The sequence below is a fragment of the Pseudophryne corroboree genome, chromosome 3, assembly GCF_028390025.1.
Source record: "Pseudophryne corroboree isolate aPseCor3 chromosome 3, aPseCor3.hap2, whole genome shotgun sequence".
NCBI classification, from domain to species: domain Eukaryota; kingdom Metazoa; phylum Chordata; class Amphibia; order Anura; family Myobatrachidae; genus Pseudophryne; species Pseudophryne corroboree.
This window is the reverse complement of record NC_086446.1, coordinates 389102629-389115576: the sequence shown is the minus strand read 5'-3', so window position 1 is coordinate 389115576 and position 12948 is coordinate 389102629. Positions and strand designations below refer to the sequence as shown.

General features: G+C 41.8%; 1 protein-coding gene across 3 annotated transcripts in view; it reads right to left on the bottom strand.

Annotated features, from left to right (window-relative positions):
- RAMP2 (receptor activity modifying protein 2) overlaps positions 1-6167 on the bottom strand; it is a 79304-nt gene extending 73137 nt beyond the window's left edge. For 2 of the 3 annotated variants that reach the window (XM_063960044.1, XM_063960043.1), the window contains exon 1: positions 6044-6129. Coding sequence is in view for 1 of the 3 variants with exons in the window: in XM_063960041.1 (XP_063816111.1) it covers positions 6044-6098 (55 nt within the window). In the remaining 2 variants the exon portion in view is untranslated. Of the gene's footprint in view, positions 1-6043 lie in introns of all 3 variants that reach the window. The other variant, XM_063960041.1, reaches the window with a different exon arrangement.
- Positions 6168-12948: the final 6781 nt, after the last annotated feature.

The following is a 12948-nucleotide window of genomic DNA, read 5'->3' as shown; positions in this document are numbered from 1 at the left end:
ATTTACAATGGTTACAGGATGTTTGGTGTACACTGGCCCCTGCGTCCAGGGAAGTCCCACACCACTCATCCAGCACCCAGAATATACTTACCTTGTGCTGGCAAGTGGGTCCCCCATCCTCTGCTGTGCCATCTTTCCAGTGCCATCTTTGGGGAAAAAAGGTGCCATGTAGTGAAGGCAAAAACTCTTGCACTGTGCCAGAGCCTTTGCTCTTTTATGCTCAAGCCAAATAACACTGGGAAGATGGTGCCATGGAGTAGGAGGGACCTGCCTGTCAGCACAATGTTATATGGAGAGGCGCTGGGGGGAGCGGGGACTGGGGACACTGCTCAGAGGAGGCACACGGGCCCCCTCAGGCACCAATACACCCCTGCATATATTAGTGCTCCGGTTTTTCAGTATCCAGATACTCATTTGTCCTTTGTTGTAGCAGTAGACAACTTTGAAGTACAGATGTGTCTTCATTCACCTACAGACATCTCATAAACAAAGTACATCAGTTTATATGAAAGAATAAAGAAATAAAACTCTGACTGAAATGCGGTTACGATAGTCATGTTCTTTAAATGAGGAATGCATATATGGAAGTATCACAATGAAGCTCAGCCCATGCCAAGGGCAGTGACCAACATCATCTTGGAACTTCCATTTTTTTCTAGTAGCTTTTATAAACAGAATTTACATTCTTTAAACAATTGCCAAAATAAAGATGAACTAAAGCAGGTTCACAATGGCAGTGGCTACACACATAGGCGGTAAGTATGGGTATTGCTGAGAATGTTACCTTGCTGGTAGTAATCTGTGGCGTAACTCCAATACTTACTATTATTTCATTTATACTAAATTCAACTTTATCAAGTTCTATATTTTCATTATACCTTTATGTTCTACCAGTGTTTGGTTAGAGTAGAAAGGCAGTGTTTTTCTTCTACAGTTACAATTTCAGATTGTTACACAGTAAAATTAATTGGAAATTGTAATAACTGATTTTAATTTCAAACACATTCATTACAGTTTCTTGATTAATTCTTAAGGAAACTAAGGAGTCAATTTATTAAGCAGTGATGATAACCACTTACTCCATCTTTTTTGCAGGATAAAGGGGTTATCACCGCTTCCTCCTATTTAAGAAGAGTGAGGGATACTGCAGAGAAATCACTGATTTCTATTGCATCCCTCTATTTTTGTACTGTATTGCGTCCCCATAGCCTGCAATGGGAACTGTGGTGTCTGCTCAACTTAATAAGCAGTGGAAAGTGGAACGTCATGCATTGATTCTTCAATGGTGGCTGTATAAGGCTGAAGATGGTTCCCATGATCTCTTATGGGTCATATCTCACTGCACAAGTAGTGCTGCACATACTCATTCCGAGTTGATTGCATGCTGCCGATTTTCGCTGCGCTGCAATCAGGTCTCTACTGCGCATGCGTATGCACCGCAATGCGCACACGCGTTGTACGGGTGCAATGCGGATCGTTGCTGAGCTATGGATTTAACGAAGAATCCATACGCACAGCCGATCGCAAGAAGATTGACAGAAAGAGGGCATTTATGGGTGTCAACTGACCGTTTTCTGGTAGTGGTAGGGAAAACGCAGGCGTGTCCGGGCGTTTGGAGGGCGGGTGTGGGACGTCAATTCCGGCACCAAAAAGACTGAAGTGATCGCAAGGGCTGAGTAAGTTCAGACCTACTCTGAAACTGAACACAAAATGTTTTTGCAGTGCTCGGCTGCACAAGAGTTCGCACACTTGCAAAGTGAAAATACACTCCCCCGTGGGCGGTGACAATGCGTTTGCATGGCTGCTAAAAACAGTTAGCGAGCGATCAACTCGGAATGAGGGCCAATGACTGAATGCAGCAGCATTACATTGTATGTGAGGGGGAGAAAACAACCGCTTAGTAGCTGGGATTGTGATGGATTGATAAAGTGTATACAAAAAACATTCCAAATTACCATGTTATGCATCGATATGGAATATTATTGTATGTGGCGCCACAACAGTTATTAATAAATAGAAACCTTACTTGCAAACAATCCAGTTGTTTAGTTGGGTATCAGATCTGTGCAATTTGGCCAGCCAAGTGTGTCACACACCATCTAATTACAGTAGTTATATAGTACAAAAAAAAAAAAGTGGTTTGCACATAAATTCCCTTTATTTTCAACCAAGAAAATCTCAGCTGATTTTTGGCATAATTTAAATAAATAATCACAATTTGCAATTCACTTTACTACCCCACAAATATGGAGATTTGGAACATCCTGAATGAATGTGAGTGCATCAGAGGTCGGAATTAGGACAGCTAGTGAAAAATTATGGAACTGTTCTGGGAAAACCAGAAAACATATATATATAGCAATCACGAGACCACCCAGCGGTAACATTGCCGATGCCGAAATCCCGACAGGCGGTGAAATGCCATGACACCCATATAGGGAGAATAGATCCAGTAGTGAGCTCAGTGAACCCCCGTGCCCACAAGGGGCTTTCTAGCGCTCGCCCCGCTGCCGGTATACTGGTGACCCTATCCGTTTGATAGATAGACAGTGTCTAGTTAGACAGTCAATAGACAGACACCACATGTTAGATGGACATTAGGTCGACAGGGTCAAAAGGTCGACAGGGTCAAAAGGTCGACAGGTCAAAAGGTCGACGGGTTCAAAAGGTCGACATGAAAATGGTCGACATAAAAAAGATAGACAAATGTTTTTTTTTAAATGTAACATGTTTTTGGATTATTTCATACTTTCTCTATCCATGTCGGCATAGAGTTGGTTATAAACCTTGTGGCGAGCGCAGCGAGCCACCGTGCCCGAAGCGTGGCGAGCGAAGCGAGCCCCGCGAGGGTATGCCTTTCTACAATTGGGGATCCCAGATGACAAAACTATCCACACAAACCAGAAAAATGCAAAAAACATGGTGTCTACCTTTTTCATGTCGACCTTTTCCATGTCGACCCTTTGACCCTGTCGACCCTTTGACCCGTCGACCGTTTGACTTGTCGACCTTTTCCATGTCGACCTTTTGACCTGTCGGCCTTTTGACCCTGTCGACCTAATGTCCATCTAACATATGGTGTCTATCTATTGACTGTCTAACTCAGGGGTGGCCAACCAGTCAGAGACAAAGAGCCAAGAAATCTTGTTAGGTACATCAAAGAGCCGACTTTGAGCCGAAGGCGCACTTGCAAAAATGGGGTGCGACCTTGTGCCTGCTAGGCCACACCCCTGGTATAAAATACATTGAAAAAGCCAGATCCAACATAAAATACAATGAGAGCCACTTCTACATCAAATAATTGAAAAAGCCAGATCCGCATAAAATATTGAAATTCAAATAATTGAAAAGCCAGATTCACATAATACACTTTAGTTACCCCATGTGTCACCCCAGCCAGCACCCGCCTGTGTCACTCCAGCCAGCTCCACCGTGTGTATTTGGCTCCCTCAGTTCTCAGTCTACGTAGTGCTGCTGCATGTCTGGCTGGAGTGCAGCCGTTTACAGATCTATTTTGGTCACGTGACTTTGAGTGTTGGGAGCCACATTTGAATGAAGAAAGAGCCGCATGTGGCTCAAGAGCCACGCGTTGGCCACCACTGGTCTAACTAGACACTATCTATCTTTCATACCGGAACCGTTTTGTGATTGTGAGGAAGTGGCAAAAATACGCATACTGTAGATAGATGATAGTTAGATTCAAATACATACATAAAATCTAACACTATACTGTATGCATAGGACAAACATAGCTGGCATACCTGTGCCAGAGACCGCAACCATAGTATCTCCAGCATTTGCCATTTCTCACCTTTCAGTATTGCTGATGTGCAGTCAATTTTACCCTAAAGCTAAGTACACACTAGGCGACATGTCGCCCGACCCGGCAGACTGAACAGACATATTGGGCACATTGTCTAGTTGTCTAGTGTGTACCCACTACTGCGGCACTTCCGCAGGTCGTTTACTAGGTCACCCCACCAGGCATGATGCACGCCCGATGGGACAACCCGGCATACAACGGTATACAGGTTAATGTGGCCGTGAACGATATATAGCACAATCACGTAATATACCATTCAGTTTGTACAGTACAGCTAATATATCGTTCTATCGGCCGTGCTAGCGACTGGGTACACCAACGTTAAGTGTGTACCCAGCTTTACACTAAGATAATTTGATAAATTCTGTTAAAAACATTTGTATTCCTATGAACTGCATTTGTATTCCTGGTAGTTTAATGTTTCTAGTTTTTCCTTTTCAGTAACTGTTTTTTTCTTAGTTCCCTATGTACAGTACATTATTTTATGTTTCTTGCATTAGATCTTTAGTATACCCATCAATGCGAGATCTAGTCTAGGTGTATATTTACTTACTTATCTAGCACTTTCTAGAAGATAATAGCCAGAATCTGATCTGTTGCTATGTGCAACATTTCCACTTTTGAAAACCCGCACTGTATTAAATATACACCTAGTCACCAGTGGTTCCGGTATGAAAGATAGATAGTGTCTATCATGCCTGGTGGGGTGACCTAGTAAACGACCTGCGGAAGTGCCGCAGTAGTGGGTACACACTAGACAACTAGACAATGTGCCCAATATGTCTGTTCAGTCTGCCGGGTCGGGCGACATGTCGCCTAGTGTGTACTTAGCTTTAGGGTAAAATTGACTGCACATCAGCAATACTGAAAGGTGAGAAATGGCAAATGCTGGAGATACTATGGTTGCGGTCTCTGGCACAGGTATGCCAGCTATGTTTGTCCTATGCATACAGTATAGTGTTAGATGATAGTTAGATTCAAATACATACATAAAATCTATCTACAGTATGCGTATTTTTGCCACTTCCTCACAATCACAAAACACACACAAGTCTGCACTTCTCTGCAATGACTGTCAGCTGACAGTGCTACACTGGTTATTGGAAACTATAACTTGCCTTAGAACCTTTTTGGGAAGCTGATCTGTCAGTCACTTCTGATCTTTTTACTTTTGATGCCAGCACATATCATAAAGCAGTGAGTAAACATTAGCAACCAATCTGAGAAAACATACTGCTTTCAGGAGGACATTCAGTGAAACACAAGCATCATCAATAAATAACTATATGGGAAATTATCATTCATACTGCACAAAGGCTGCTAGGAGCCAACAGGACCATTATAATTTGATTTGTTAATCCATGTATTGTATACTAGTTCATCCAAACAAGAAAACAACGTTTATAAAACAACACTAATTAAAAGCAGCTCTGTGTTTCTTTTTTTCAATAGATTAACATTTTGAGAGAGTATAATAGAAAGTGCAGTTTTCTCCTTTGAACAAGTACACTTTCAATCAGTTTAACACTTCTATGACAAAAGATAACACTGTATTTTCCCCCAGAACCTCGACAGACTTGTATGAATTCCAGCTTTTTATTGAGCAAGCTGCTAGTTTTTAAATGAAGAATTTAGCAAGAAAGAAATCTGCAACATGCATGTGTGGGATAGTACATACTGTAGGTATATAAGGAGATGCTCTGTAAGAACTTGCCGTAGTCTGGTTCTCCACAGAGGGCAATAAGTCATATCTTATACATTGCACAGCAAGTCATATCCTATATACTGTACTGTACAGTATGTCATATCCTATATACTGTACGGTAAGTCATGTTCTATATACTGTACTGTACGGTAAGTCATATCCTATACAATGTACTGTACAGTAACTCATATCCTATATACAGTACTGTACAGTAAGTCATTGCCTACATAGAGTAAGGTAAGTCAAAACCTATATACTGACAATAAGGCACATGCTATATACTGTACAGTAATTTACATCCTATATACTGTGCAGTAAATCATATCCTATACACTGTACAATAAGTCCTATCCTGATCTATCTACACTGTACAGTAAGAGTTGTGTTTAGCCTGTTGCTCAGTTTCTCCAGATCCAAACTTGCAAGAAACTTAGTTGAAAGTGCAGAATAATAAATGACAGTACACAGATGTGCAGACAAATAAAAGAGAAGATGTTGTAAGAGAAACAGCTTACCCCAAGTGAGCAGGCACAGCGAGCTAATGAGCGTGCAGAGGAAAGTACTCTCCATCCTCTCTCCCTGCGCTTATTAACACAGCACAGCCAGCTGAGTGGGAATTAAGCGAGAATAGTATTTCAGGAAGCGAAGCCCTTTCCTGCACAAATACAGATTTCGTGTAAATAATGAGATTACTCAGCACTGCCTTAGAAACAGACCTCCCACCGGGAGACCCGTCACAGAACATATATGACGTGACGTGTAGAAAAAAAGGGGGATTCTGCACCAGAAGTTTGCAACAATTCAGTGTAACCTTGTCAGACTGGAGCTGGCTTCCACTTAGCATCTGTGTCACATATCAAGGAGCAAAGAGGTCGATTTATCAGTCTTCTGGCTGAGCTAAAGCAGCGCAAACAGATTTATCTAATCATCCATTTCCTAAACAAGTCTTGGGATGTTTAGTAACATTTAAGATATGACCCTCATATGCAGGCAGGGAAATTATATTTAATAAAGGTAAATAAATTCCAAAACACAACTGGCTACTGGAAGATTTACCGTTATGCAGCCTTCACAAAACATATTCAAATATCTTCATATACTTGGTAAACATTAATTTGTAGATCACTATGAGGTGCTGTTGCTATCACTGTTTATGTTGAGGCATCAAAGTTCTGATTGTTGCATTATAGATGCTTCTCTGTATACTTTGCAATGGGATGTTTTCCACTTTTCCTCACAATTATCACTTTTTGCAGTACTGTAAATAAGGTTACTGTATCTATTAATTAAAGGGTTCTAGACCTGATAATTATGATTTCTTATTGTCGCCATTTGTGGCAATAATAAATTTAGTGTTTCTCAAATGTATTAACTGGATGTAGTTATGTGACTGGCGGTCACAATACCTCCCCCTACATCCCGAAGCCTGACAATCCCAACAGTCTGCACGCCAACTAAAAGGGACTATATCCACATCACCCATAGAGTGGGAATAGAACCTGTGGCGAGCCCGCAGTGTGGAGAGCGCTGCCAGCCTGCAAGGGGCTTCATTGCGCTCCCCCCAGCATACTTCAGCTGGGAACCCGGCGTCAGGATGCTGACTGGACGCAGGTAAAACATACCCAACCCTCTGCTGACCCTGCATTGGGGCCTATTTCACATTAACTACAGTATTTGCAGTTTTTGGAGGGTACCCATTATAGATTAAGGATTTCCCAGATATACTATGGAGGGATCACAGCAGATATCTATAAATATCTTCCACAGTATTTTTGTTCGCAGGTGCAGGCGCCACGGGGCTTCTGTGCTGCAAGATTTACCAGCTTGGCCTCTATAGGTAACGCCAGCTCCAGATGGGTACTACAGTACGTATTTTGCAAACTTTTATGTAGAGGAATGTTTATGCAGACCGAATCAGCTTTTCTGGGACCGTCTCCTGGCATGAGCAGAATACTACCTTTGCATGAAAATTATCATTTTCATGTTGCGGATTTATGCATTAAAAATGCAGATTGTGATAAAATAAAAAGCCCAACATAAGGCTCCCTCTCTGGTACATTTTGAGTAAAGTAACCCATAGGATACATGGCAAATGCCATCTGGAAATGACGTTAGCTTCTGGAGTTTGGTAAATTCAGCAAATAAGCAGCTCCCAAAGGTTTGTACTTTTGGGATTGAAAACAGGAGAGCACAGCGGTTATCTCTGATATTTGCTGCATTTAATGAATAAATAAGATTTAGCAGATTAAAATTGAAAATACTCATTTGCGCTATGTAATTTGGAAGCTGCTCCATTTAGTTATAACAATATGAATTAATTAATGAAAGGACCGCTTTGTATAAAATGTATATATTATTGCTAGTGATGAGCGGGTTCGGTTTCTCGGAATCCGAACCCCCCCGAACTTCACCCATTTTACACGGTTCCGAGGCAGACTCGGATCCTCCTGCCTTGCTCGGTTAACCCGAACGTCATCATCCCGCTGTCGGATTCTCGCGAGATTTGTATTCTATATAAGGAGCCGCGCGTTGCCGCCATTTTCACTCGTGCATTGGAGATGATAGGGAGAGGACGTGCAGCGTTCTCTCAGTTTCTGTGTTCAGTGTGCTGCAAATATCTGTGCTCAGTGTGCTGCAAATATCTGTGTTCCGTGTGCTTGCAAATATCTGTGCTCAGTGTGCTGAAAATATCTACGTTCTCTGCCTGAAAAACGCTCCATATCTGTGCTGCATTGTAGTATAGGAGGACAGTCCAGAATTTTGCTGACCAGTGACCACCAGTATTATATAGCAGTACGGTACAGTAGTCCACTGCTCTACCTACCTCTGTGTCGTCAAGTATACTATCCATCCATACCTGTGGTGCATTTTAGTTGCGCGCAGTATATATAGTAGGAGGACAGTTCAGAATTTTGCTGACCACCAGTATATAATATATAGCAGTACGGTACAGTAGTCCACTGCTCTACCTACCTCTGTGTCGTCAAGTATACTATCCATCCATACCTGTGGTGCATTTTAGTTGTGCGCAGTATTATATAGTAGGAGGACAGTGCAGAATTTTGCTGACCACAGTATATAATATATAGCAGTACGGTACAGTAGGCCACTGCTCTACCTACCTCTGTGTCATCAAGTATACTATCCATCCATACCTGTGGTGCATTTTAGTTGTGCGCAGTGTTATATATTAGGAGGACAGTGCAGAATTTTGCTGACCACCAGTATATGATATATAGCAGTACGGTACAGTAGGCCATTGCTATTGATATATTACTGGCATATAATTCCACATATTAAAAATGGAGAACAAAAATGTGGAGGGTAAAATAGGGAAAGATCAAGATCCACTTCCACCTCGTGCTGAAGCTGCTGCCACTAGTCATGGCCGAGATGATGAAATGCCATCAACGTCGTCTGCCAAGGCTGATGCCCAATGTCATAGTAGAGAGCATGTAAAATCCAAAAAACAAAAGTTCAGTAAAATGACACAAAAATCTAAATTAAAAGCGTCTGATGAGAAGCGTAAATTGCCAATATGCCATTTACGACACGGAGTGGCAAGGAACGGCTGAGGCCCTGTAATATGTTCATGTGATGTTTGGGGACTATTTTTTAAATCTGCCATCCTGTCTGACACTGCAGTGCCACTCCTAGATGGGCCAGGTGTTTGTGTTGGCCACTTGGGTCGCTTAGCTTAGTCATCCAGCGACCTCGGTGCAAATTTTAGGACTAAAAATAATATTGTGAGGTGTTCAGAATGAGTGGAAAATGAGTGGAAATTATGGTTGTTGAGGTTACTAATATTATGGGATCAAAATGACCCCCAAATTCTATGATTTAAGCTGTTTTTGAGGGGTTTTTGTAAAAAAACACCCGAATCCGACAAAAAATTTTAAGGGAGGTTTTACCAAAATGCGTCCGAATCCAAAACACGGCTGCGGAACCGAATCCAAAACCAAAACACAAAACACAAAAAATTTCCAGTGCACATCACTAATTTATTGCACAAGGTTTCATAGCAATAATATATCCATTTTATACATAGCGCTCATTTCATTAATTAATTAAGATTTAGCAGATTGTTGATTTCTAATTACTGAGGCATAGGAAGAAAACAATAACATAAATTGAATATGTATGGCAGTGCCAACTGTTTATAGTCTGTGAAGAGGGTTTCTGTGCTGCCTCTAATATTTGTTGATATGTGTGTGTGTGTGTGTGTGTGTGTGTGTGTGTGTGTGTGTGTGTGTGTGTGCGCGTGTGTGTGTGTGGGGGGGGGGAGGCATTGATAATGTGGGTAAGAGATCCTTGAATGTTCTCTCTGCATTGAATACAAATGAATCAAAAAGCAGCTTGTGTAATATCTTGATGCAGCAAAAAAAAAAAACACACAATAATTTCTCTGATACTATAAAGTCATGGCTGAAATCATAGATGGGAGGTATTGTAGTAAGAGAAAGGGGTGTGGTATTGAGGTTAGACAGTTAAATGATAGACATTCATTAGGTTAACCCCATATGGTTAACAGTCAAAAGGTTGACAATCAAAATGTTAATTAGGTCAAAAGGTCGAGAGTCAAAAGGTCGACATGGTCAAAAGGTCAATTTTTTTGTGTGTGTTATTTTGTAGCTTTCAATATTTTTTACCCAAATTTTTAAATGCGTCCTCTCGCCACTCTACAGGCTTGGTAGCTCGCTCCTCTTCGCTCGCCACACTGTTACTAAAGGTAATAGTATGTGGCATGGATAGTAAATAAGGCACAAGTTGTATAAGCATGAAAAAAATTACATGAGATGCGGTTAAAATGCCTTCTGGGAAGGAAGGGGGAGGGGAGGGGAGGGGTTAGGTTTAGGCACCACTAGGGGGAAGTTAAGGTTAGTCACTAAGGAGGGAGGTTAGGGTTATGCTGCAGGAAGGGAGGGTTAGGGGGTAGGGGAGAGGGGGTAACATACTTATCTTGCCCTTATCGGGATTTCACAGATCGGGATTCTGGCATCGGTATTGTGATCGCCAGCATCCCGTTCGGTGGTCAAACATACTGAACCCAACTGGAGGACCACAATTTTAATTAACTTTAATGTCACCTTTTGTTCTCCTAAAATGCTGCTTAACGTAGCAATGTTTTAAATAATTCAGAATTGTGAGGTTGAATCCGGATTGTCTCTGTGTGTCCCTATTATACATTTGATATTTTTCCTTTTTACCCTTGTGTAATGTTCTGTATAGAGTGTGCTTGGGAGGTGCAAAAAGCATTCAATTCAAAGTACAGAGAGGCCCAGTCTCCACCAATCAAGTACTTTTGTAAATGAAACAAAAGGTCATTTTAGTATAATATTCTGCAACATTTTTTTTTAAACGTGGTTGCTATAAAATTTCACTTTTCAAGTAATTATCCGCAGTAAGTATCATTTGTTTTTGTACAGTAACTGGTTTGTAGGTGAAATGTCATATACTTATGGTCTTTACACTGAACAACTAAAATAGAAACCCTTCTAATTTGTACGCGTTAAACTATATCCATAAAAAGGGTCATGAAGGTTAAAGACCACTGTATTAGGTGTATCTAACTAAGGGGCTGATTCAGACCTGATCGCAGCTGTGCGTTTTCGCACCACAATGCGCACGCGCATCGGCCAACAACGGGCATCGCTGTTCAGCTACAGGATGGTGCGAAAATTTCATTCACACAGGCGTTCTCAAGGTGACAGGAAGAGGCCATTTGTGGGTGGTAACTGACCGTTTACTGGGAGTGTTCGGAAAAATACAGGCATTCCCAAGCCTTTTCAGGGAGGGTGTCTGACATCAGCTCCGGCCCTGTTCAGCCTGTTTTCATCGTACTGTAGGAGTAAGTCCTGGACTGCGCACAGACTGCACACAGTGGATTTTTGCAGCTCAGCGTACACATGAGATCGCACACTTGCATGGCGAATTTGCACTCCCCCTTGGGCGACGACTATCTGAACGCAGGACAGCAAAATTAGCGGCCCAGTGATCAGGTCTGAATCACCCCCTAATAGCAAATTGCTGCTCATTATCCTCTAAAGAATCTGACTCAACTGGAACATAGACTCAACATGGAGTCAAAAGTATGTTGCAGGAATGGTGGTAATGTGTATATGTAATTCCTACATGATATGTAGGAAAATAGCAGATTATCTATCTATCTATCTATCTATCTATCTATCTATCTATCTATCTATCTATCTATCTATCTATCTACAGTGTCAGGAATCTGCATTCTCCGTCTCATCACTACTGTGGAACTACAGGTTCCAGCAGTTCAGTTCTGTTCCAGTTCCAGTTTTCAGTCTACTGCAGCCTGGAGTACACAGTGCTTCAGCTAACTCACAGCTGTTCTGAACACCCAATCCAGCAGGGTGTGTTCTCACAGAGATGCAACATCCAATCATCACAGACCAAGGGGTATAAACTCTAGTTCCTGGCTCAGTCTCATCGCCTTGGACAACATGTCACATTCTGTGAACAGGTGTCTCCTGTTTGCAGTCCTCTGTCTGCAGAGATACCCCTGTGTATTGGACCTGTGGAACTACAGGTCCCAGCAGTTCCAGTTTCCAGTTCCAGGTTCCAGTCTTCAATTCTTTGTTTCCAGCGATCTCCTATTTCTGGCATTTCCAAGTTGTTTCCCTGTTCCAGTGTTCCTGTGGAACTACAAGTACCAGCATCCATTCCAGCTTTCCTATGAGTCACATTCGGTGTACAAGTTCTCCTGGTTCCTGTGTTCCTGTTTCCAGTGGTTTCCTTGTCATTCTTCAGTTTGCTATGAACTCCAGCCACAGTTTGCCACAACAACTTGCAGTAAGAGACTTTCTTCAGGTGTTCTTCCATTACTCAGCCTGTGCACCTGATTACCAGCATCTAGCATTGTGCATTGCATTCAGCACTTAACAACTTGCTGTGTTAGAACTGTCTCCTGCTAGGGCCTTGCTTGGCTTAAAGACGTGTGCTTCTACAGAGACTGTGTGCTTTGATTGCTAATTGTTATATATCGGAGTTTCATTTGCTGCATCTGATTTCATTATTGCCTTATCATTTATATCAAGTTACAAGTTCATCTTCATTGCTCATTTGTTGCCAGTGACTTTTGAAATATTCATTTATTGGATTAAGTTATTATTCATTGTTCCTGTCCTCCGTTATCCCTGTGTGATAATAAATATCAAGCGCACATGCGCTGAACTTTTCGTCAGTTTCCCCGTTTCCTCTATCACTCCTACACTGACCCACTAGTGCCCCCTCCGGGGACAGACAAAGTTACAGAATCTTGACATACAGTATCTGTCTAAATATGTATATATACACTGCATCCGGACCGGAAAGTATTCACAGCGCTTCACTTTTTCCACATTTTGTTATGTTACAGCCTTATTCCAAAATGGAATAAATAATTTTTTTCCCC